This window comes from Scleropages formosus, chromosome 18 (genome assembly GCF_900964775.1).
Source record: "Scleropages formosus chromosome 18, fSclFor1.1, whole genome shotgun sequence".
NCBI lineage: Eukaryota > Metazoa > Chordata > Actinopteri > Osteoglossiformes > Osteoglossidae > Scleropages > Scleropages formosus.
In genome coordinates this window covers 19,027,364-19,051,891 of record NC_041823.1, presented here as the reverse complement: position 1 = coordinate 19,051,891, position 24,528 = coordinate 19,027,364, and the positions used below count along the sequence as shown (strand labels likewise).

General features: G+C 44.6%; 4 protein-coding genes across 10 annotated transcripts; all 4 read left to right on the top strand.

The window, feature by feature from the left end:
- Positions 1-545: 545 nt before the first annotated feature.
- Positions 546-5,451, top strand: il11a (interleukin 11a). The gene is made up of 6 exons (XM_018736324.1): positions 546-576; positions 1,165-1,175; positions 1,980-2,134; positions 4,624-4,713; positions 4,822-4,983; positions 5,120-5,451. Exons 2-6 carry the CDS (start codon positions 1,169-1,171, stop codon positions 5,285-5,287), a joined length of 582 nt encoding a protein of 193 aa, XP_018591840.1. The 5' UTR covers positions 546-576; positions 1,165-1,168; the 3' UTR covers positions 5,288-5,451.
- Positions 5,452-6,730: 1,279 nt separating this feature from the next.
- On the top strand, positions 6,731-14,471 carry znf628 (zinc finger protein 628). 4 transcript variants are annotated; one of them, XM_018735595.2, is made up of 7 exons: positions 6,731-6,753; positions 7,563-8,110; positions 8,301-8,373; positions 8,515-9,606; positions 10,638-10,995; positions 11,153-11,307; positions 11,811-14,471. In XM_018735595.2, exons 2-7 carry the CDS (start codon positions 7,740-7,742, stop codon positions 14,094-14,096), a joined length of 4,335 nt encoding a protein of 1,444 aa, XP_018591111.1. In that variant the 5' UTR covers positions 6,731-6,753; positions 7,563-7,739; the 3' UTR covers positions 14,097-14,471. The 4 variants fall into 4 exon arrangements, with proteins under 4 accessions (XP_018591111.1, XP_018591093.1, XP_018591102.1 ...); XM_018735577.2 differs by having other exon boundaries at positions 7,539-8,110; XM_018735586.2 differs by having other exon boundaries at positions 6,738-7,023.
- Positions 14,472-14,735: 264 nt separating this feature from the next.
- Positions 14,736-17,007, top strand: nat14 (N-acetyltransferase 14 (GCN5-related, putative)). 2 transcript variants are annotated; one of them, XM_018736140.2, is made up of 4 exons: positions 14,736-14,894; positions 15,215-15,272; positions 15,551-15,637; positions 15,842-17,007. In XM_018736140.2, exons 3-4 carry the CDS (start codon positions 15,557-15,559, stop codon positions 16,619-16,621), a joined length of 861 nt encoding a protein of 286 aa, XP_018591656.1. In that variant the 5' UTR covers positions 14,736-14,894; positions 15,215-15,272; positions 15,551-15,556; the 3' UTR covers positions 16,622-17,007. The 2 variants fall into 2 exon arrangements, with proteins under 2 accessions (XP_018591656.1, XP_018591649.1); XM_018736133.2 differs by lacking the exon at positions 15,215-15,272.
- Positions 17,008-20,535: 3,528 nt separating this feature from the next.
- aicda (activation-induced cytidine deaminase) lies at positions 20,536-24,171 on the top strand. Of its 3 annotated transcripts, XM_018736254.1 has the most exons (5): positions 20,536-20,612; positions 21,169-21,334; positions 22,446-22,725; positions 23,339-23,454; positions 23,772-24,171. In XM_018736254.1, the coding sequence occupies exons 1-5, from the start codon at positions 20,593-20,595 to the stop codon at positions 23,820-23,822; spliced, it is 633 nt and encodes a 210-aa protein (XP_018591770.1). In that variant the 5' UTR covers positions 20,536-20,592; the 3' UTR covers positions 23,823-24,171. The 3 variants fall into 3 exon arrangements, with proteins under 3 accessions (XP_018591770.1, XP_018591756.1, XP_018591762.1); XM_018736240.1 differs by having other exon boundaries at positions 23,339-24,171; XM_018736246.2 differs by lacking the exon at positions 23,772-24,171 and having other exon boundaries at positions 22,446-23,401.
- The last annotated feature ends 357 nt before the right edge of the window (positions 24,172-24,528 follow it).

The window sequence follows — 24,528 nt, the reverse complement described above, 5'->3', positions numbered from 1 at the left end:
GCGCCGTGCCACCGTGCCACCTAGGACGACTGACACGGGGGCAATATTCTGCGAGGATGAGGAGAAAGAGAAAGAAAGAGGTAAAGACAGGTAGTGGAGAGGACAGAGGGCTGCAGATAGTCTGATATAAAGAGAAACAATGGCCTTTTTAAACTCTTACCGATAGAGAGAAGGGAAGAGATGTGCAGATGAACAGATAGAAGCAGAGGGAGATGGAGCGATAGGGAGAAAATGTGAGAGGGGCACAGAGGAAGTACACACGCCGCCCTATCGACACAGATAGAGAGAGGGAAAGTGATACAAAAAAAAAAAAAAAAAAAAAAGAAAAACAACGGAACATTTTGTAAAATTTCGCTGAAGAGACAGACGGGGCGCTGAGAGGGAAAAGGGAGGAGGAAGGGGGGGGGGGCGCGAGAGAGAGAGAGAGAGGGAGAGAGAGGGAGAGAGAGAGAGAGAGAGTGTGTGTGTGTTTTTTATGAATGAAATGGTGACTCAGGCGATGTGTCATACACCCCGACGTCTTTATAAAGGAAGTTTTAAACAAGCCTAAACATTTCACTGCGCGAAAAATAAGACGTACGTGCACTCACATCCTTCTCTTTCTAACTGAGGCAGCGACCTATCGAGCCGCTTCATCCCTCCGCCTGTCTGTCTGCCTGCCTGTCTGTCTGTCTGTCTCTCAGTCTTTCGCTCTCTCTCTGTCTCTCTCTCTGTCTCTTTCTGTCTGTCTGTCTCAAATCCGTCTGTGGGCGCTGACGGAGCTGGGCCACCACTCCACAGCTACAGAAAACCTTTCCTAACACTGTTTTTCACGGCTAGCTCACGTGTCTACCTGCGCTTTCATTCATTCACTCATTCAGCCTTTTTTTTTCTCTCACTCTCTCTCTCTCTCTCTCTCTCTCTCTCCCCCCCGCTTCCCTCAGCGCGCGAAAGCGGCACGAGCGAGAAGAACTCCTGGAGCACGTGACACGTTCGGACCCGTGCCCGCCTGCCTATTATTTATTTATTTATTTTATTTATTCAGCGGTTTACCTATCGATCTGTCTAACCGCTCGTTTGTTTATTTGCTTATTTATCCAGCTATTTATTTAACTATTTATATCCGCCCTCTGCTGTTGCTTTTTTTACTGATTTACACACCTGTTTTTATTTCTTGGACCGAAGAAATATGAAATGTAAGTGTTTCGCGAACTTTTGCTGGGGTGTTCAGTTGAGTTGTCATTAAGTTATTGTAATATGTTGGACTTTTTTCTGTGTGCGTCTGTGTCAGGAGTCTCTGTTATAGCGGGATGGGGGCTTGGGGGGGGGGGGGTTTAGGGTTAGGGTCGAGGTGCACAACATTCCCCTGTGTTTTTAAAGGCTCGCGTTGCTAAGTTACCAGTGGCGTCCCACGTTCAGTCGCCGTTAGAACCTTTCGGACGTGACGAGTTCTGCGCTGATCAAGTTACGCAATACCGGCGCATGTGACTTACTGCAGCATGGCACGCGCTGAATTTATACTGTATGTTTATTACCTGGCATCTGCTTAAGATTGTCGTGAAGGCCAGTTTGTACTGACTGTTGGGGGATTTTGCATCAAGGATGGAAAAGGGCCTATTCATACTGCTCATTTGTCCATACAGCCCTGTGCCAGGGGTCTTCAACCTGGTTTTTGGCCAAGGGCCACAATATTCACCGTGAACTGGAGCGAGCGCTGTGCGTGTAAAAATCATAGTAAATAACAGTGATTCTTCAGTGTCTAAAATGAAAAATGTTGTTTACTGTATTTCAAATTGGTGCAGTGCGTTCAAGTGTGTGTGCGGTTTATGGTAGGTATAGTATGCATTAATAATTGTGCAGATGTTCTTGTGGGCCACGCTTTACAGAGCAGAAGCGCGGCAATGAAATTTTCGGCTCACTTGCTATAAGAATGCTGCTGATGGCAACCGGTCCTGTGATATTGATTCTAAACGGTAACGTTATTGCCCTCTTTTTCTCAGTGTGGACAGCTGAACCCTTTAACCTGGCTGGCTTGCTGCTACTGGCCTCCATGCTGTCGGTGACCTCCGCTGTCCCTGCCCACCATCGCCAAATTGCGGAAGCAGAAATAACCAATCAGACCAGACATCTGCTGAAACTGACCCAGGAGCTCCTGGTAAGTTTTTTTTTTAATTCATATTTTTATTTACTTCATTGTACGATTTATTTATTTATTTATGTTGCAGGTCTTTCCAGTTGTCTAAAGTTGTGCGCATGCATTGACAATTACTTAGCTGTAATTAGGACTAGTTGTCATCAGATTTGTGAGCCTTCCTTACTACCGAGGGTCATGGTTTACAGTGTTCACCTCTCCTCTTGGCGCTCAGCATACGGTGGGATTTCGGAAAGATGTCGGACAGAGCGGACAATTGATTTCACACAGTTACTAAATTATTGCTAAATTATTATTATTTTTTTTTTTTGAGGAGTCATGTTGGAACTGGTATGAAAGAGGTTTGTAAGTGCGAGTTTTTCTTAAAAAAATCAGTGTGTGGCTGCTGTGTGTGAAGTGCTGGGGCTCTCATCGCACCTGTGTTCCTGTGCCTGCTGGACTGTTTGTGCATGTGCATGTGTGTAGATTCGCTTTATACACAGTTGTTGGTTGTTTATGCTTATATATGTGGGTTGCAATTCTCACATTCCCTAATTGGAATGCACTATGGATGTGTGTATGCATATGTATATTTGCTCCAATGCAAATATGTTCTGAAAGCTTTCCATTGCAAGTACCTGTTAATATGAATCCCAGATGTGAAGAATAATAAGCTTCTGACATCAAGGGAATTCACTGGGAATGCCACTTTGAAAATATTTGCGCAACAGTTTTCAGAGACATGAACCATTTATTTTGGTTTCTCCTCTCAATGTGTGTAGCTCCATTTAACAGGGGTCAAGGCTGGGAAAGAAAAATAGAATGGGAGTCAACGGAAAGTCCCCTCGAAGGCAATAAAATGCAGCGTGCCTGCCTGTGTACATGTCACTGTGTCTCAGTGTATGTGCGTTTCTGCGTCCGGCTGTGTGAATGTGTTACTGTGCACATTTGATGTTGTGAATAGTTGTGGTTGTGTAGGTGTGGCATTTAATGTTTAGTTTTTGGTCGCCACAGCAAAGTGCCTTGATAGAGATCGGAGATTTATCAAATTCCTGCATTTGCATTCAGGAAGAAGAGATTGCGGTTGTTGGATGGGTTGTCGAGGTGGGGGGGGGGCGGTGTGTTTTTAGCGAGGTAATGATCCGAGATGTACAGAAGATCGGGATAAGAGGAGGACAAAGAAAAGTCCCGAATGAGGTGGACAGAATGAGCGGATGATGTACGGTAGCTGCAGTGCCAGAAAGTGGGGAGAGGCAGAAGGGCACTGACAGCATGAGAAAGCAACGAGGATGATGCTGCACAAAGAATCACAACACCTTGGCAAGTAACACATCATGACATAAACAGGCGTACTACTTATATAGACATGATAAAGTAGAACTTCACATATTATACATGTGTCCTTCAATGGGAGTTGAGAAGCAAACAAACACAGCAAGAATCCTTTAAATGCAGCAGTACAGTAAGACACGGAACTGGAGAGAAGAGAGCTTTTGTAAGAAGAGTAGAGTGCATGAAATTCATCCCCAAAAAGCAAAAACAGCAAAAGGAAATGCACTTGATAAGTAGTGAGGAAGTGGGTCCTTAAGCAGACAAACAGTGGGGCAACCAATATGTCAAACAGCTGATGCTTTTCTCAATTATACTCTGTTTTCCCACACAACAGTTGTTCCTATAGAGGACAGCTGCAGTGATGCGTCACAGTTAGGCAATTCCTTTTGTCTTCTTGCTAAAAAACAAGAAGAATAACTCGTAACAACATTACTTTCTGCATGCCATTGTGGGTACCTATCAAAATGTAAGAAGAACAAATAGAAATTAAACCCTGATGGCATAGAAGAGCATGAATGACTTCCCTATGAATTTTGGCAAAAGTCAATGTATCAGTTTATTTTAATAAAACATTCTTTATAATAATAATAATAATTAATAATAATAATTTAAAATGCACATTTACGTTTCTTATTTAACAGACACTTTCCCGCAGAGCAGCATACAACTCAGAGTAAACTGAAATGTAGCTAATAGCTAGAAGTAAGTTTGGTTTAGTGAGTGCAGCTACTAATCAGAGGTATTAGTTAATAGAAGTTATGATCAGTCCTGTTGAGAGGTATTGCCAGTAGGTTGCTCGTTCTGCCCCCAGCGGCCATCGTAGGAAGTGCAAGTAGCCCTTCAGTTCCCTGCATAATTGCCCGTTTTTTTTTTTTAGTCCTGACCCTGGACTTTCCCTCAAGCCTTGGGTTGCCTATTCCTTTCTTAGTCATTGTGCGTGTTTTTATTCCACTTTTGAAAACATCCCATGGTTTCAGGTCACTTTTGTTGTCAACATTTTAATTTGAATGCAATGAATTCGTTCCAGCTCCGGCTCAAGCTGAACTTGCTGCGAAGTGACAGCATAGACCAACAATAGGAAAGAAATACAAGACCTATAATACTCTTTGTGTTGTTTGTGTAGATTTATTTTTGTTTGTAGTTATAAGGAACTTACAGATCTTGTTTTGTCTGCGTTTCAGAAAGATCACGTGATTGGCACGGATATTGAGCACAGGTTCAAGACCCTACCAGCAATGGCCAACAGGGTCGCCGATCTCAGTACTCTCGAGGTATCTGCTTGACTTGACTTCCTACGTGCATGCTACGCATTAATAAATCCGACTTTAAAACGAGTGATCTGTTTAAATCTCTATGTCCTCGTTCTGTTTTGTCTACAGGTGAAATCTACCCTCGCTCAGCTCCATTCCGATATACAGTTGTTTGATCTCCACTTCGAGTGGCTGAATAAAGCATTAAAGAATCGCAAACATGCTTCCTTCCCAAAACTGGGCGAGCTCATTCAGCACCTCAAGTTGTTGAAGTTCTCCCTCCAGCGACAGGTTAGCCGCACTTTGTCATTTTGAAGGTCATTTTTGCAATATTGGGAATCACGAATACACCGCTTGCTTTCTGGCTGCTGCAAAGAATGTTCACAGAAAATATTTCTAAAATGCATTTCATTTTTTCTCCCCAAAGATGACAAAACTACAGGTTCTCCGGCCTCCCACCCCTTCTCCTTCGCTGCCATCCACCGATGTTAATGAGTGGGAAGTGGTCCAGTCCTCTCTCGAGCTCTTTCAGAAGTTCAGGCTTTTCTGTGACTGGGCACTGCGAGTCTTCCTGAGCCTCAAGTTAAGGCACTGACAGCTCTGTGACAAAGGCCAAATAAGAGTCACATTTCTTTTTGCTTGCCACAAAAAATGCCTTTCCTATGATCATCATGGGGAGAGAAATTCCTTTCTGATTTTACCCTTTTCACTTTTTTTTTTGTGATTATTTATGTTATTTATGTATTTATTTATTTATTGCTACCAGTTATTTATTTAAGGTAATTTATTTGTTTTTGTATCTTATAATTTGAATTACTTCTTCTCAAAGTTGTGAATTAAAATGTAAGATACCTTCCTGTATTTCTGTATCACAACTCTATTGGCATTTTTTCAAAATATAGAGACAGTGACATTCAAGTAGCACTTCCTGGGTTTACAGAGCCTCTTTTGATGTGATTGTATTTGCAAAAAAAAAAAAAAAAAATTATGCTAGAAATCATACATTTCCTTTTTAGTACTGAGGTGGAAATTCAGAGTTCATAGTCCTGCCACTAGATGTAGCAACAGACTGATACATGAAACCTTTGCTATCTGACATGTACATGTTGGTGTTGATAGTTTGTAATTACTGCCCCACATAATTGTACTGGATTCTTTTCATTTTCCTTGCACATATTATAGGGATTAGATGGGGATGTCTGATCCTAAGTTAGTTTGCTTAGGTAAGCATACAGTATACTGTACTGTGTGTTACATATAGTTTGCCATTATATTAAATTGAACCTATTAATGACATGTATTGTACAGCAGTTTGAACTTGTGCTTGAATTTAAAGCATATTGCTGCATGTATAGTAATTATGTACATTGCATTTCTACATAATATAAAGTACTGTACTCTTGTGAGTGCTAGCATCACCTTTGTATGACAAATAGCAGTATTTGTTTTGTCCTTTGCTACAGTATTTACTATTTATTTCCTTTAGGTAATTTTTGTATTATTATTTATTTGTATCACAGAGAAGCAAGCCTTCTGAGATTTTGTACTTTTGTATGACTCTGTGCGTTCATCATTGTTTTCCTAACTGTTGACACTAAAGTAGTACTGTACTACGCCAAAACTGAATGTTCCTACATACAACGTTTGTATTGCACAATCATAAATGGATTGAAATGTGAAATAAAAACATTTTTCTAAAGTGACTGTAAAAACACAAAAAGTTAAATAAAGAGGAAAACAATTGTCTCCAAATAGTTTTACGTAAAACTACATTTCCCATCAGCGTTAGAAGTGCAGCCAATACATTTGAGACATATCGTCCCGTTGCTGGTCTACACCATTGAGTTTTAGCTAAAACGTTCTAGTTTGCGGAGCACACTGTCCGCAGGGTTTAGGACGTTCATTTTCATCCATTCAGCATTTTTATCAGAATTCATACGCGGTTTACATCCTAATTTTGGCCTTCTAACATTCTAGCCAATCAAAACAGCATATGGATTTCTAGGAACAACCAATCACATACGCCGTTGCTTGGACGTGGCAGCGGGCGGGTGACTGCTGGTTAGTTTGTGCTCGATATTATTGTTAAGGTTGTATGGTCTTACACTGCGGGTCCTGGTTCTGTATGGACGTAGATGACCGTAATATAAGCGATGTCAAAATAAATAGTACTGAGCGAAGGGCAGACTTTTTCTTCCATAAAAATATACGACAGGAAGGAAGACAAATTGTTTCGGGAGGCCGGTTTTGGTTGGAGTTCGGTGGTTGGTTACGGATGATTTTTCTGTTAGAAATCGTGCCCACGTCACTGACATGATTATCGTCTTGAAGGTGGGTGCATAAATGATTTTTTTGCGTGTGTTTTGGGAAATATAGCCCACTGGGACGAACGATAGTGGCAGACGGATACAGAAAAGGCGAAGGAGGAGGGAGACGGGGCGGGTGGGATTTAAAGGGGAAGGTGTTAACTATGTTGGCCGACTTATTAAAGGGATTGTGTGGGTGTGTCCTCGTGCGCTTTCTGTTGGCTCATCAATGTGTACATCTTATGGTTTCCCACGTATCGCACGTGTACTTGTGATACTTGGCGCAACAGTTTTAAGCACGCAGAAGCAGAAATGAAATTTTATTACAGAATGAATTCAGTTCCAGGAGTGAAGTGAATAGTCAGTGTGCTGTTGAATGATGAATGATGAATGATGCACTAACTTCTGCTTTCTGACACAACTCTGAACATCAGCATTTACTGCTGGGCCAGCGCTGGCAACATTAAGTGCATGCTTTCATTGGCTGAGTAATGTTTTGAAAGGATTACTTTCAAAGCATCTTCTTTTTTTTATTGACAGAAATCTGTTTTTACCTGCACTAAGGTAGAAAACACAGCAAGAAAGTGGAAGGGAGGCATATTGATATGATGAAAAAAGAGGGAAACTTCACAAAGACAGAAGGAGCACTCGAGAATGAGGACATCTGAGGAAGAGGTGCTGAAAGAAGGCTGACCCTTGAATTACCCGCTGATCAGACACACACCCCTTTCCCCCCAAACAATGGCCAACACTGTTGCCACGCTAGTCGTCCAGACGGAGCTGCTGCCATCACAGGCCTCCACCTCTCTGTCACCCTTCCCTCCCCTGCTGGCGGGAGGTGAGGAGGTGGATGACGACGGAGAGAGGGAGGACGAGCAACGGATGGAGAAGGGGCTCAGCCAGGTCGTGCTCACAGGGGTGGAGATTGTGCCATCTGCCCCGACGGCCCAGAACCCCGAGCACCCCTTCCAGTGCCTCGACTGCGGGAAGAGCTTCAAGTGGTCGTCCCGACTGGCTCATCACCAGCGGAGCCACAACAACGAGCGACCTTACCGCTGCAATCTGTGTCCAAAGGCCTTCAAGGGCTCTTCCGCCTTGCTCTACCACCAGAGGTAGAGAGCTTTAGTCATCTAAGGCTTTCACCTGTCACTTTGCATCATTTTCTCTGCATCTTCTTCAACACGATTATCAAGTATCAAATTAAGCTTTGACTACGGCTGTGTCGTTCAGTTTAATGTGTCATTCAAATCAGTAATTGGTCCTGGCTCTTAGCTTTACGCAGTCCTTAATATTTTGATCCAGGACACACTCAGGTGAGAAGCCTTACAAGTGCGAAGACTGTGGCAAAGCTTTCAAGCGCTCCTCACTTTTACAGGTGAATTATGATTTTTGTTGTGAAATATTTGGAAAGTGCTGTACACAGCAGATGCTTTAGGGCAGGATGTTGACTCAAAGTGAATAGGTTTGCTTATTGTGGGTCATTGTGGTAGTTGTTTCTTTCCCTCTGTGTCTTCAGGTTCATCGCAGTGTACACACTGGCTTACGCACCTTCCAGTGCCCCTACTGTCCCCTCACCTTCAAGTGGAGCTCTCACTACCAGTACCATCTACGTCAACATACGGGAGAGTGTCCTTACCCCTGTGACACATGCCCCAAGGCTTTCAAGAACTCAAGTAGCCTGCGCAGGCACAAGAATGTGCACCTGGGCCTCAAGCCTTATGTCTGTGCAGTCTGTACCAAGGCTTTCACACAGTCCACGAACCTGAGGCAGCACATGCGCATCCATACTGGTGAGAGGCCATACATCTGTAGTGAGTGCGGCCGCAGCTTTACCCATTCTTCTAACCTGGCCCTGCACCGGAATTCACATTTGGAAAGCAAGGGGAAGTGTGGCGGTGGGAAGGCAGCCCCGCCGCCCGAAAGTACTGCCTCCGTCGAAGTTGGTGTTGAAGTAGGCATCACTGACATGGTGGGGCTGGTAGCGCAGGAGGCGGCTGTAGGAGTGGGTGTCGGGGAGGTGTTCTTGTCCCACGACGCCCCGAACCAAAGTCAGTCTCTCATGCCGCAGCTGACCCTTACGCCCATCACGAGTCAGGGCAGCCCCTCCGAGGTACACATGAGTGCCAGCACGGACGCCAGCGTGCTGCTGTACAGCTGTGGCAGCTGCAACCACACCTTTAGCACGCACACCGAGCTGGAGGAACACCAGGCGCTACACCTGGGGGCCCTGGGGCAGACAGATGACGGAGGGGGCGGCGCTGGGGAGGAGGCAGTCAGCGAAGGAGGGGTGGGCTTGGTTGAGGCGGGCCCTTTGCTGGCAGACTTTGAAGAGGTGGTGGAGACGACCACAACCTCGGAAAACGGTCACGGCACCACGGACATCCTGAGCTTAACTGGAGGTGCTGACAGCTCGGTGAGCGCAGGAACCTCACTGACCCAGAGTCAGGCCCAGTTTGACTTGTTGCAGAGTTTCACTGCAGTTTCACAACTCCCCACCCCTGCTGCTCTGGCCACGAGCTCAGCAGGCAAGGTGGGTGGTGCTACAGAGTGTTCCTATTGTGGGAAAATCTTCAAGACCACTGGAGGTTTAAACAGACACCTGACTCAGGTTAGTGATGGAGTGGTGTGAAAAGCATCTGCTTAAAATATTGTCTTGCATTCGATATACATGAATTTTCAATTAATTGTGGTTTTTATTGAGTGTTTCACAGCATTTACAGGTGATTACAAAGGTGGCTAAAGTTAATATTTTAACAGTAGTCCAGTCTCATCACGGGGTCTTCACAACACACATTAGATCTTTGAGCAGTTGTCAAAACTGTGACTCAAAATTTATATATTCTTTGGCCTCATTAATATTAAAGGATTATGAAAATCCAAAGCAAAGGCTAAAATCCAGACAAGCTTCTGTAACGCCACTGTTTTAACATCCATCCATAGTCAGGAACTGCTTGTCCAAAACAGGGTTGTGGTGGTCTGGAGCCTATTCCAGAAACGCTGGATTTGAGGTTGGGTACACCCTTGGCAGGACAGCAGTCCATCACAGGGCAACAGCACACACATACATTCACACACAACAAGCAATTCAGAGTCAGCAGCTTGTCTGAAACACATCTTTGGACTGTAAGAGGAAACCAGAGCACTCAGATGAAAACATGCATGAGCATCCAATGTCAACACAGACGGCATTCGAACCCATGCCCGCAGCTACAGCCCAGGAATCATGAAGCATCAGAACTGCCTTCTGTGCCATTGTACCGCCCTGTCTATCTAAATATTTTATAGTATAATATCTGATCTGAACACACCTTGTCAAAATTATTCTTACAACCATTGCAGGTTGCTGTGGTCATTTAAAACATCATTTGAAAATGCAAAGCCAGATTTTCCCACAGAATACCACCATGTCAGGGTAGTTGACGAGGTTGACTGGGCTTTTACTGTACATTAATGTACACTATGATATTTCTTTGGGTGATTTCACATGGAATAACCCATTTACAGTGATCTGTCATGCAGCAGACTTTTCCCAGATAGTTTGTGTGCTTTTCTGTTTGTAGTAGTGATTTACCTGCCACTTTGTATGTACAATGGGTAGGCTGCTGTAACCTGCTGTTTCTCCTCACATCCCCTGCATAGGCTCACCCACTCTCCCCATCCCAGTCCCGGTCGCAATTCAGCTGTTCGGCCTGTGATCGCTCCTTCTCGCTGCTGTCCTCCCTGCTCACGCACCAGCACTCCCACACCCCAGAACAGCGGCTGCTGGCTGAGGCTGAGGCTGAGATCGTCTGCCCACCCTCCCTCTCACTCTCCCTGCCCATGCCCTCTTCCCCCGTAACCAAGGGCAGGGAGGCCGAGGAGTCCGAGAGGGAGATCCATGTCAGCTTGATTGCTGTTACTGAGGAGGGGGAGAGAGAGACGGCCAAGCCGGGTCGAGGAGGAAGCAAGGGGCAGAAGAGAGCTAGCGGCAACAAGAGTGCGAGCGCCAGCAACAGTGGTAAGCAGTTTGTGAGAGCATGGGTGCTGCAAGTTAATAATCTGTGTTGTATGTATCAGTATTTTAATCAGTTTATTTTTGCTCATACACTCATATTGTTCCTTCCCTCCAAACTATGCGTGGCTTCCTGCATCACCCCCTTTGGGTCGTTGCACAGAACGGCCGTACCGCTGCTCCGAATGTGGGAAAGCTTTCAAAGGGTCATCAGGGCTGCGCTACCACATGCGGGATCACACGGGAGAGAGGCCATACCGCTGTACAGAGTGTGGAAAAAGCTTCAAGAGGTCTTCATTGCTGTCCATCCATCAGAGGGTAAAAGGCCATTTGCTCACTGTCCTACAGAGGGCGACATTTTCAGAGCTTTATAGGGGATAAAGTTTCCCGTTCTATTCTAGTTACATGTGTTTAAACACACAAACCCAGTTTAAATTTTAGTTGGCATTTACCCTTAGTTTACAGTCATGTGAAATAAAGGATTTGTGCTCAAATATGATGGAAAAATAGGCTGGGAAACAAAACAGCCAAAAAATGCCGCTTGCAGAAGAGTCAAACACTTATGGTTTGAATTCATGATTAATTAGCATTGGCATCTCTCTTTCAGACACTACTGCACCTGTTACTCAGGGATTGAGTTGCAAATACTTTCTTCCCTCTCTTTTCATTTAAGTAATGTAGCAAAAAAGTTATAAACATTTTTTACTTTTTCATAAATTTAGAAGCAGCCCAAAACACAAATGTTTTTGTGTTTTTTTTTTTTTTTTTTTTTTTTTCCTATTTTACAAATGCAAATGAATAAATGAAGAACTGCTTCACAGGTACATACTGGCGTTCGGGCCTTCCAGTGCCCTTACTGTCCTCTCACCTTTAAGTGGAGCTCTCACTACCAGTACCACCTGCGCCAGCACACAGGGGAGCGGCCCTACGTCTGCAAGGAGTGTGGCAAGTCCTTCAAGAACACCAGCTGCCTGCGCAGGCACAGTCAGCTGCACTCTGGCTTGCGGCCTCACGTCTGTGGTGTTTGCAGTAAGTCTTTCTCGCAGACATCCAATCTGAAGCAGCATGAGCGCACACACTCCGGTGAGCGGCCCTTCCAGTGCAGCCAGTGCCACAAGAGCTTCACGCACTCCTCCAACCTACACCTGCACCTTCGCACGCACTCTGCCCGTAAGGACTACAAGTGCCAGCTCTGTGGAAAAGAGTTTGTGATGCACTCGTACCTGCAGAGGCATCTACGGACTCATGGGGGTGGCTCGAGTGGTTCCAAGGAGGGATCGCGAGCAAGCAAGGGATCTACGACTTTGAGTCTCGGAGTGAACAAAAGCACTGGGACCAGCTCCATTCCATTTTCTGAGGCCCCAGCAAAGTCAACCTTAATTTTGTCCCCATCACAGTTAGACATCCCCCCTAATACATCTCAAAACTACTTTATGATTCAGACTCCTACAGGACTGCAACTAATCCCTTTGTCAAACCCAGTTCCTCCCCCACCTCCTCCACCCCAGTCACAAAACTTCCTTCTGTTACAATGTCAGTCCACTAATGGCAGTCCACCTAGCCTCATCCTTGTCCCGACCTCGAACAGCACCAGTGTATGCCCCGCTATGTCAAGCCCTCAGTCTGTGTCTTTGGTGCAAACAGTACCTGCTGTGCAACACATTCTGGGCTCAAACCAAACGCAAATCCCTCAGTTTCAAACAATACACACTCAACCCAGGTTAATTGTGACTAACACAAGTGCTCCAGTCACATCACCCGTAATACTTAACTCCGGCGGAAACTCACTGATTTTAAAGAAGCCCAGCTGGATGAGGACCCCACGAGCTAAGCGGATTCGGAAATCCAAAGCTGCACTTCAGAAAACAGCGCCTAAGACCTTAGCAGCTACCGCATCTAACCTACAAGGGGCTTTGGCAGTATCTAGTACAACTTCCAGTATTAGCTCAACTAGTACCACTACGAGCACTCCTCCTGCATCCTCCGTTCCCGTCCAGCCGGCGTTCTCTGTTGCTGCAGCTCTCCCAGAAGGAAGCAGTAATCCCCACAACATGAACCCTGCTCTTCTGTCTGTTCCTCCTCACCACAGCAGCTGGGATGGTAAACTTCCAGCTACTACCGTGGATAATAAACCTTTAGATATAGCTGGAGGGGAACAAGTTGTCATGTGTTTTAAGAAACATGGAGAGGAAGTTGATGGCAAGGACAGTGTGGAAGCTGGAGCTGGATGTGAGGAGTCATATGTGCTACGGTTTGAAGAGGAAGCAGATGGCAAAGAAAGAGAAGCCAGGAGTGAAGTGGAAGAGAGGGGTTCAATTGTTCTGCAGATTCAAGCTGATACAGAAAGCAAGACACAGGACAAGGACAAAGCTCGGGTGGTCTCCCTGGATCTACTGCCAGCCTGGGATGGAGGACAGAAAGATGGGGACAAGGAGTTGGGCTTGGAGGGAGGGATTCAGAGGGGGGCTGAATCATTTGTCCTTCATTTCCAAACCGAGGAGGAGAGAGGGGTAGACAACCCCGTGAACACGTTTGCAGAAGCCCACAGGGATGAGTTGAGCTTAGAGTGCCGTCCTGCCCAAGCACTGGTTCCGCTTGGTGAGCAGGAGGTGGTGTTCCAGCTTGGGGATGATGCCAAGATAGTAGGTCCAGGTGCTGGGGAAAGTGTTCAGATGATTGCACTGATAGAAGGACAAGGCACTGCCTCAGGTGCAGGAGATAGTTTCAGCACTTCCCATGGGGCAGTTGGTGAGACTGGAGAGTCAGTGGAAGGTATATTTCAGCTGGAAGGAGGGGAGGGAATTGTCATCATTGAGGTTAGCACCAGTAGCTTGAGGGAAAAGGCTCTGGAAGGAGAGAGAGCTGTCATGGAGAAATCCGTGGGAAGCACAGAAGGTGAAGCTGAGGATGAAACAGGTGAGTTGAGAGGAGCGGTTGTGTTAGACATGGAAGTAGCAGAGGCACAAAGCAAAGGGATCGTACAGGGAGATGGAACTGGGGCTGAGGAGAGCGACAGGGACAAGCTGACTGCAAAGAGAAGCCTACAGGGTGATACCAGAGCCTTTACTGCCACTGCAGGTCCTACTTCTCCATCTTTGGACGCCTGAACATTGTTCTCACACAGCGCAAAAGTGTGCGTGTTGTCGTCGAAGCATTTGTTAAAGAAGCTACATGTGATAATGTGGCCCAAAGCCGGACCTCATACAGGTTCAATTTATTTAGGCAACTAATTGGAAGAGATGAAATCATTGCTTCAAGTAACTGTTCAAAGGAACCGGTATGAACTGAGGGTTCGTGTTTGAAGAGACGCTGCTCGGAAATGCCAAATGGCCGGAGTTAAGAAGGTTACTTACTCAACAGACTGTATTAAGTGTACTAAATTAACAGTAGTTTTTGTGAATATGATATCATGTCTATTTTGCCTGGATTATTAAGTATCGTTATTGATACGAGGTGGTAATGAAAATAAAGCAAGCCTTGAAAATGCCTCCGTTATTTTCTCCTTGTTAAATTTGTATGACTTACACAACACTTAAATAATTATGGAAACTTAATGTGTGCCTTTGCGAAACGGAAACTCGAATGCGCTTAATATTTGACCCATTTCACGGCTTCTGGATGCTACAAGGTACCTACGACTGAAGTTCGCTATCTGCGCTCGCGGCCCAGTTTTCGCTGTGCTGTAAAGCGACGCCGCTGCCGCGCATGCGCATATGCACAGTATTCTCGAACAGGAGCTACGCGTGAGGACATGCGCGTGGTGGCGCCGATGCGGCGGCTGCGCAGCTGCTCCGCAGCTCCGAAACACCGGCGAGGACAACGGGCTCGTCTGCCGTTACAGCGCACACCGTGCCCGTAGTTTGAGGTCATTTTTACACTCTTCCCGATTATACTTTGGATGCAAGGTATGGGGGCTCGGATTCAAGGGAAGAAGTGTTCAGTTCCTGGGGTTTATTTAAAATCAAAATGACATGATCATGTAAAGTTAAATGGGTTCGTGGTAGAACATCCATATAAGGAGATGAAGATGTGGTGCTGTCATGCTAACTGCTCCACACGACCCCTGATCTTCTTGTATAGCGTGCGTTAAATATATGTATAAAAGAGCTACCTCACTGTAACGTCTCATTCATTGTCAGCGCTGTTTCCTGTGTACCGTTTTAATAAACAATCCATCCTGTCCTCACTCTTTCATCTTTGTGGTCTTCCCCCCCCAAACCACCAGAGGATCCTGTGCAGAGACATGATGATGCACGTCCTTACAATTACATACTGACACAGAAGTAAGATAAATATATGGTTGTGTATGTGACAAATAAAATTTGAATTTGAAACGATAACTAAATAAAGTTTCCTTTTTATGTTGCCCCGTCTGCCAATATACCCTTTTTATACCCTTTTCATCCCGCTATTGTAGAGTACAGTTACCGTCACTGTCCAAGTGAGTGTTTTTTTTTGTCTGCAAAGATGGGAGTATCGAGGTCTTTGCCGCGGACGATGAAATATGAGAATTAATATTTGAGTGTGTATTAAGGTCCTGCCTGGCTGTGTTTCCATACAGGAGGAGATGGTGAAGGTGGACTTGAGCCAGGTGGTGTTACGCAGGATGAAGGAGGATGACATAGAGACTGTCAAAGAACTCATTAAGGTGCACTTCACTTTTCTCTCGTATATGCGAAGATGATGTTTTGAAGCTCTTTGTATTGTACGCCTGCTTGCTCCAGATGTGTTTTGTGCTGAAACGTGTAGTTGCTCCTTGACAAGGTAACCCGAGTGTAATCTGTGTTTTCCTGTCAGTTGTGTTTAAAAAAAAAAAAAAAAAAAATCAAACGGCCCTCTTTCTGCTTGACAGGAGGGGTCTCGGGGCTCAGAGAACAGGCTCATTCTTCACCTCCTCACCCGTCCGCTGGGCCTCCTGCTCCTCGCCGTTGTGTCCTCGGTCCTGCGCTGCATCCTGCACAACTTCATCTTTGCCCTGGTGCTCCCCGTCTTTGTGGTCATCATCTACCTGAAACTGACGATCCCGCGCTCCGTGGGCATCCTGGGTACCAGCAAGCCCTACTGGGACTATGTGGGAAGCTGCTACAAAGGGCCACGGGACTGCATAATGGAGAACCCCTATTCCCAGGGGACGCGGAGGGGCTCCGGGCCCGGAACGAATATAGACAGCGGTAAATCAAAGTCCGCTGAACTCCAAGAGAAAACGAGGCGTCGCCAGAAAGACAAAGCGAGGCAGATGGAGGAGAGGGAGTGGGAGGCGGGGGAGGTGTGGCTGGCAGTGCTGGATGGAGAAATCGTTGGGTGCATCTCCCTTGAGGGAGGGCTAAGTGAGAAGGTCTGCAGGATCTGTCGATTGGTAGTGCAGTGCTGGTACAGGAGAGAGGGACTGGGCAGGCTTCTGGTAGAGAGTGTAGAAAGGAGGGAGAAGGGGTTGGGGCGGAAGAAGGTGTATGCACACGTTTCCATTGCCTCCAAGGTGGGCGAGGCATTTTTTTGCAGCCTTGGTTATCACAAAAAAGGGGTGCTCCAAGAGGGTGGGATGGAGGAGGATGAAATGGAGGAGGAGGAGGTTGTGGAAGAGAAAGGGTGGATGGGGTTCCAGGTCAATAAGGTGTTTGTCAAGAACTTGTGAGAGAGAGCAGTAAGAGTAAGTGTATAAAAAATATGAATGTGGAAGATGTGGCAAAGAGGGAGAAGAAAGCCAGCAGTGGGATGAAGACATGGGGGGGGCTTCCTTTTCTGACAAGAATTACGTAAATGGGAGGGGAAAGGAGGCAAGGTTTTTCAAACTGTAGGGAACTGTAAGGGAGTTTATACAGTGAAATTTGGCCTAATTTATTAATTTGTCATGTTTTGAAATAGCAGTTCTTATTTTGACTTTCCCTGAACGCTCAGTGAATGACCCTTTCCTGTGTTGCCTGCCCTGCAAAGATTGTCTTGCACTGTTATATTTATGTTCATAACCTTGTTATTGTGTTGATGGTTAAGTATTAAATAATTTTTGTTCCTTGCTGTCAATTGGAGAGGCTAGTGATTTATTTGTAAACTTCTACAGTACACGCACGCACACACACACACACACACACACACACAGTCTGCAACTGCTTGTCCCGACCGTGTGTGCTTGCACCCTGTGTTGCCGGGGTCTTGGCGAGCCGGAGCTTAACCTGGCAAGGGGGAGGCGACACACCCCAGACGGGACGACAGTCCGCCGCAAGGCACCCCAAGCAGGACTCGAACCCCAAGCCACCACAAAGCAGGCCCCGGCCAAACCTGCTGCACCAACACACCACCTTCTACAGTACAATAATAATTTTTTTTTTTTAATTAAATGTTCAATTGTTCAATTAAATGTTCACAGTAATACATTTATATTATGATGCGCCATTATAATTATACAAACATAACGTTGTTCTCCATCGATGGCGGGGTTCCGTTGTGACAACCCCATTGTAAGTCAACTTCGTCATTAGTTGAAAATCTGATTATACTGTATTATATGAACTATAAGGATATATAAAAACTTGCATAAATGTTACGCTGCATAACAGCTTTTTGATATTTTTTCACAAATTGCACACATTCATATTAAAAATACTAATACAAAATAATAAAAAATATAGTACAGGTAATTATATTTACTTCACTTTATTTTTTTTTTAACAAGGCAATTTTTGATGTTAAGCTTCTGACAACTATTTACCCATTTATACAGCTAGATAATCTTACAGAAGAAATTGAGGATATGTTCCAGATCCAAAGACAGAAGATATAACCACTACATACTCAGGTGCCCCATTATTAATTATCATTACTCATAATTATTTATGAATCCTATAATTAATGGTGTACAATATTCATTAATGAACAATGAATGCTCACTTTTTTACTTGCTAGCCATTTTATTTAAAACACAATTGCTGCTAAACACCTAAACTCTGACTGAGATCTGAACAATAACAAATACGGCCGTGTTGTGGCAGTACAGCCAACTCATGTTGTTTTGCAGCAGATTGGCCCGTAATTGTGGGATGTTATGACCACGCACCCCCTGTGTACAGGCTGGCACTGTGGTGCAGCGGGTAGCTCCGGTACTTTAAGTTCAAACAGAGCTCAGTCTGTTTAGAGTAAGTTGCTTAGTTGATGCCTTTTGTCCAAAGCAAAAAATTGTTATAAAAATTATGTTCATCACAGTGGTCAGAGTCTGTAAGGAGTCAACTTTTAGCTGTGTGAGGTTGAAAAATTTGCATTAACTCATTGTTCAAACAAAGTTGAACTTAAATCTTTTCATGGAAGCGCTTACTTTCATGTTTAGTTTTACACATCTTGGTCATCAAATGAGTATAAGTTAAAAAATGAATCTAAAAGCGTGGTAAAAATATCCCAACAAACCGAAATTTCACTTAAGGTCAGGCACATATACATGCTAGTGGGTTACACTTTGGAGCTTTGGTAACTTGAGTTTAAATAATAAAATATTACGGGTCAAATGTTTTCTACGTAAACATTCATCGAACATAATTATTATTTTTTTTAGCAGAGCTAATAAAAGTTGGTTGATTCCATATTTGTTAAAAGGAAGAAAAAAACACTGAACTCAGTGACTGTGCTTACGTTGAGTTTGAGGAAGTGTGTGGTTAGTGTGAGTTAGCAGAGGTCGTTTCTCTCGCCTCCCTCTGAACACCTGGCCCCCATGTTGATGATTGTGGCTTTCAGTTATGAGTCTGCAAATGTAGCTAACTGCGCTGTAACTCCATTGCTCTTGACCTGCAGGCATCCCCATTGTCATCTAGAGGCAGGCCTCATGCACATGTCCACTGTCCTTTTCTTGCATCTTGTTCCGTTATTTCACGTCCATGCATGTAACGCACACCTTGCCAAGTGTGTGCACGCATGTGACCGTTTGTGCGTAGGTGTTGCGACAGTGTCTGCAAGTCCTCAAGTTACCTTAACCTACATGGAGCATTGGTTAGCCATGCAGTCACGCTTTTTACGCTGTTTACCAACCTCAGATGGTGCCTCTCTGCTAACCCCATACACACTACCGGATGTTTGTACAGTGAAAACAGGAAAAACGAATGAGAAGAGGGACTGGTTTTAGTTCCTCTGGTACAGGTATCACACCTGAAGAGCCATGTGAATGGCCGTTTGAAGCTGCCAGATTCCTCTAAGCCAGAATGGGGCTTCTTTTTTTAATTGAAAGCAACTCCACAATACATATCAATGGTCTACTGCATTGTGCTTTGAATGTCTCTCACACGTATTTATTGTGTGACTTCTCTATGGCTTCTCAAAACACCTGTCTGCCCTAAAACAAACCATATTTAACTATATTTGCTTTCAGGAAACAGATGTGAACTCACAGCACTGGAAAGTGAGTGTGTTTGTGATTGTGGTAGTGTTTGTGTGTGAGTGGGTGGTTAGGTTTAGGAAAATATGACTTTGCATTTCCGGTGTCTTTCTCGTTTCTCACTGTCAAGAGTGAATGCACTGTAATGCTCCGCTGTACATCATTTACAACGCAGAACCTTGTGCTGTTAGATTTTATTCAGCAAACTGATCAGCGTCTGTGAAGGTCCAGCGATGGCAATTACAATCGCAGAAATCCATTTGAAACATAATTGTGCAGGACGGCACTCGACAGAGGGCAGTAGATACTTCGAGGAACGAAACAAATCTCTTCCAGATGTGCGGATCGGATTTATGGCACGTGGAGGCGTTCTACAGAACACGTCCACTTGGACTATGAATTCCCAAACCACAAATTGCATGAGGGAGCAGCCGCTGGATACAGACAGGCTCACCATATGTAAATAAACAATGCATGAAAACCAATTTATACAAGATGACATCATCTTGTCTGGACTCAAGTCTGTCCATAGAGCAAGCAGAAGTGACCATGGAAAAAGTGGCTAGAACACCAAAGACATAAAAGGATAAAGAGGTCTGCCGTGGGATACAAGTGAACAAGAGGAGAAGGGGATGAGAAAAAGATTAAATGCTGCAATAAAAGCGGACTTTTTAAATATGGGCAAAACCACATTTACGGATAACTGTGTGAAATGTACGTGTACTTTCCGAATTTGTGCAATTAATTGCATTTGAAAACATCGGCAGAAGAACGTCACAATTTACGTCAAACTTTGTTCTCAACCAAGCACTGTTTATCTATTAAGCTACTTTCCTTTTGGGGCATTAATCTCATCCTCCTTACATAAATATTTTTTAAATCCACTTTAAGTGTTTGCTCACAAAGTACCACATTGTCAGTATTTGCTTCATCTGTGTACCATACTGACAGTAACAAAGTAGTATATGTAGTATGTGCACACATCAGTAATAAATCAGTAATGTTTGATACAGACGTGCATGATTTCAATACAACGAGTACGTTTGACTGTGTTGTTCAGTCTGTCAGCCTGCAACGCTACCATCGGCTTGAATTGATCACGCCTCCCCTCCTCTTTTTGAATATGTTTCTGCCCAACCAGAACCCCCTCCACCCTATCGTTATTTCAATCTGACTGACAGCCCTGCTCACCTACTCATTACTGACGCTCTTGTTGCCTTCATTCATTGAACAAGGGAGTATTATCTTTCAAAATGATTACTAAACTGGACAGGTGAGCAAAACTGATACTGTAACACAGCTTTACTCGTGGTTTTCTCTCCTCCCCTTCTCGCTCTTACTCTTTCCCTCATTTCTCCTACTTTCATATAGTTTGCATTTAATTTAAGAATAATACACAGTTCCTGTCACAAACCCGGCTTTTTTGTGGCTGTAAGTTTATTTTTGTGCACCGTAAACTTGATTTGTTTAGCCCATGATGGTGCAGAGAACTTTCTCTAGTTTCAGTTGCAAAAGAGAATGAAAGTGAGAAAGCAGAGTAATGTCTGAGTTCAGTTCTATTTTCTGCACAGTATGGTGCAGCCTTCATAGTTCCTTGGGACATCTGCTCATTGAGCCTATTTCTAAACACAAAAAAGCTACTAATCTGCAGACAGTTTTACTTGAAAATTCAAGTATTTCCTATGATCAATTAAATAGTGTAGTTATGCTGTAGGAATGTTTACAAGTACATTCATTATTTCAGTATGGCTTATTTCTTTAATATCTTATGTGAGTGCATAAGAAATAGTGAATAACAGGACTAATAGTGCATTAATTGCTTGCCACAGTGTGCTTCTGACACAGAAGAAGTTTATTTACCACTACAAGAACGTACGCTGGGCAAGGGGGAGGCACGAGACCTACTTGTGTTTCGTGGTGAAGAGAAGGGATGGTCCGGACACACTTTCATTTGACTTTGGGCATCTACGCAACCGCTCCGGATGTCACGTAGAGGTGAGCAGGGGGCAACTGTAAACAAATGAGGGGTCTCGGGTCATGAGGTACTGCTATTTAACAGCTACGAGCCAAGATGACTCGGAAGACAGAAACTGTTTTACTGCTTTAGTAAATTCTCTCTACGTATATAGATGATGTAACTATACACTTAATATAAATAACTTACTTTACTGGATTTTTTTTTTTTTTTTTACAAATCCATGTACCACAAATATGCAGTTGTATACTGTAAATGTTACAGCATTAAAAGAAACAGCAGCTGTGCAGATGTTTGCCAAAATGTGAGTTCGCACAAATAACACGTACACAGAAAGCTGCTTGATAACATCACGTTGCTTGAATAATATTGATTTGCTCTAAGAGAAAAAAAAATACAAGTGAATCAGTCTTCACTTAAAAAGGTAGGAAAGTCCACACAGAATGTCAAACATAAAGTCTAGATTCTCAAAGTCTATTTATTTAGCTTCTAAGCCACAGAAAAAAGCTATTATTTACTGTTATTGCAGATAACTATCGTAGATGGTTGTGTATATATTTACCAATGAATAAATCACCCACTGAGAAGGACTTCCACTTCTTACGCCACTTTGTTCGCTCTTGTCACAGCTGGTATCAAGAAGAGCATCATCTGGCACAAACAGATACACAGATATATATTTGAAAATGTGTTTTAGCATTTACATTAATTCATGTAGCAGATGTGTTTTCCAAAGCGACAAACACTTCAGAATACAATACAAAAGTGCGTTACACCAACATACAGAGACCTAGATGCAGGCATGTGATTCCAGAACAGTCAATTTGCATCCAGTTCATGAGCAGCTGCATGTACAGGTGGCTTTTTACAAAGTAGAAACACTGCTGACAATAATGGTTTTATTTTTCCCAGCAATACACTGCATAAAACTAATTTTGTCTGTGCCCTTCAAAAAATACAAACTTACTGTGTTAGGTGGCAGTGTATAGCGGCAAAGTGATATTGCAAATTGCCACGTATAAAGGTATTTCCTAAGAAATTACAGGACAGCAGTAATCGCTGTTTACATGGAAGCTGTCCTCACAAATTCGTCCTTTTCAATGTTAGCAATGTTTCCCTCCCTCTCCCCAGCTTGTCTTCCTTCGCCACTTGGGGGCGCTATGTCCTGGGCTGTGGGGCTCAGCTTCAGGGGGCCCTAAGCTCTCCTACTCTGTAACGTGGTTCTGCTCCTGGTCCCCATGCTACAACTGCTCCCGCCGGCTGGCTCACTTTCTGACTCGAACCCCCAACCTAAAGCTACGCATCTTCTGCTCCCGCCTTTATTTCTGTGATGTGGAGGACAGCGGAGACAGTGAGGGGCTGAGGCTTCTCAAGAGGGCTGGGGTCCAGCTCTCCGTTATGACCTACAAAGGTATGGAAATACAGGAAACAGATGAGGCCCACATCAGTAATATCTCTAAGAGTGCTTGCATGCTTCTTAAAGGTGATCCGATAACGTTCATCCATTCATCCAACAGACACTTGTTCAGCGCAGGGTCGCGGTGGTCCAGAGTCTTTCCTGGAATCACAGGGCATAACACTGAGTAAATCCTGCACGGCACACGCCATCACAGGGCAATCACACCCACTCATTCACTCAGGTACCCACGCACATTTTGAGCAATTTAGAGTTACCAATTCAAATGAAGGAGGTGTCCTCGGACCATGGGGGGGGGAAACCAGAGCAGCCGGAGGAAACACGGCGAGAACACGCAAACTCCACGCAGACACAGTTGGATTCCCGCCAACATCCGAACCCACGGTCCAGGAGCCGTGAGGCGAGGCACCGGCGCTATCTGCTGTGCCAACTGCGCTGCCCCGACAGCGGGTTTACATGGGCTTTATCCCTGCAACACCTGACATGAGTTAGACATGGTTCAACCAAAGTGTCACTTTGATCATACAAGCACAGGAAATGTTTCCCAGCCCACAAGAGCAGCTGCGGTTTGTCAGCTCCCTCAGAACGACACCGCTCCTTCCCACAGATTACTTCTACTGCTGGCAGACGTTTGTGGCGCGCAAGGAGCGCGGGTTCAAAGCCTGGGAGGGACTGCACCAGAACTCAGTGCGGCTCGCCAGGAAGCTCAACCGCATCCTACAGGTAACAGCACACTCAACAGAAGCAACAATTCGAATTTCTCAACGCGCACTTCTAACTACCGAAGCACACGACCGCGATAAAGCGACAGTCCGAAGGGAAATCGCCGCTTTCGGATTCCTTTTCCGGACTGCTTTGCGTCCAGTCAAATTTTAGTCTGCTTTGCGATCAATATTGCGTACAAAACGTACGCGTTGTCCCTATGGCTACGAATGCGGCCTGTACAGCTGGAACACACGCCTGTTGCTTTATCTGGAGTCGGCACAGAACGTGAGTGTGCCGTGCGGTAAAATGCTCTTCCTGCTCCATCTCCCCCACAGCCCTGCGAGACGGAGGATTTAAGGGATGCCTTTGCACTCCTGGGACTATGAAACCGCTGACCTCTTTTCCTAACTCTGGTGCTCCGGCTCAAAGCTGACATGGAAACATGGTGCTGTGACAAATCTACTGAATCCAGAACTTGAATTTAGAACTTGAAATAGGTTTTGTAGAGCATTAAAGTAGCAGTCCGTGAATCCTCTTGTGTAACTGTCTGCCATTAAAACCACTCGACTGAATTAAGCTTCTCCGTCTGATTCTTAAGTTCTCCAAAATGTCCCTCAGCAGCTCACTTTGTCATCAACGTGCTTCCTACAGCAGAACACAAGTCTCTGTTACCTTAAACATTACATTTCATTACATTTTTTTTTTAAACTTTTTACAGTCTGCTGGAACGACCACCCGCTGAAGCGATTCCACCTCGCGTGCCGAGCACGGCGAGGGCCTCTCGCAGGTGCCCACGCAGGTCACGCTGCACGCGGTACAGCAGATGTGCCATAAATCTCTCAGTAGAAACGCATGTCACATTTTTGTGTCTCCATTCTGCTTTTCAAAAAGTCCTGGCATTATTTCATAAACATGCCTCAGAAAAAAACGGCTTTTGGCAGTAAAAGAGAAGTTCAGTATGTAAAATACACAGTTTTACATGAAAAAAATCTTAAGACGTTTTTATGACGGTATTATTTCTGTTTATTATTACACGTCAGTGATGTTAGAGCAACTGATTTGGCGTGTTTTTTAACATTAGATTTATAGGTG

Excerpts from the sequence above, each read along its gene's own strand:
- nat14 (XM_018736133.2), top strand. The coding sequence starts at position 15,557 with ATGGTGAAGGTGGACTTGAGCCAGGTGGTGTTACGCAGGATGAAGGAG. Across the intron at positions 15,638-15,841 it reads CTGTCAAAGAACTCATTAAG|GAGGGGTCTCGGGGCTCAGA; the intron begins GTGCACTTCACT and ends TCTGCTTGACAG.
- aicda (XM_018736240.1), top strand. The coding sequence starts at position 20,593 with ATGATTACTAAACTGGACAG. Across the intron at positions 21,335-22,445 it reads GCTCCGGATGTCACGTAGAG|CTTGTCTTCCTTCGCCACTT; the intron begins GTGAGCAGGGGG and ends CCCTCTCCCCAG. Across the intron at positions 22,726-23,338 it reads CTCCGTTATGACCTACAAAG|ATTACTTCTACTGCTGGCAG; the intron begins GTATGGAAATAC and ends TCCTTCCCACAG.
- il11a (XM_018736324.1), top strand. Across the intron at positions 4,714-4,821 it reads CCGATCTCAGTACTCTCGAG|GTGAAATCTACCCTCGCTCA; the intron begins GTATCTGCTTGA and ends TTTTGTCTACAG. Across the intron at positions 4,984-5,119 it reads AGTTCTCCCTCCAGCGACAG|ATGACAAAACTACAGGTTCT; the intron begins GTTAGCCGCACT and ends TTCTCCCCAAAG.
- znf628 (XM_018735595.2), top strand. The coding sequence starts at position 7,740 with ATGGCCAACACTGTTGCCACGCTAGTCGTCCAGACGGAGCTGCTGCCA. Across the intron at positions 10,996-11,152 it reads TGCGAGCGCCAGCAACAGTG|AACGGCCGTACCGCTGCTCC; the intron begins GTAAGCAGTTTG and ends GTCGTTGCACAG. Across the intron at positions 11,308-11,810 it reads TGCTGTCCATCCATCAGAGG|GTACATACTGGCGTTCGGGC; the intron begins GTAAAAGGCCAT and ends ACTGCTTCACAG.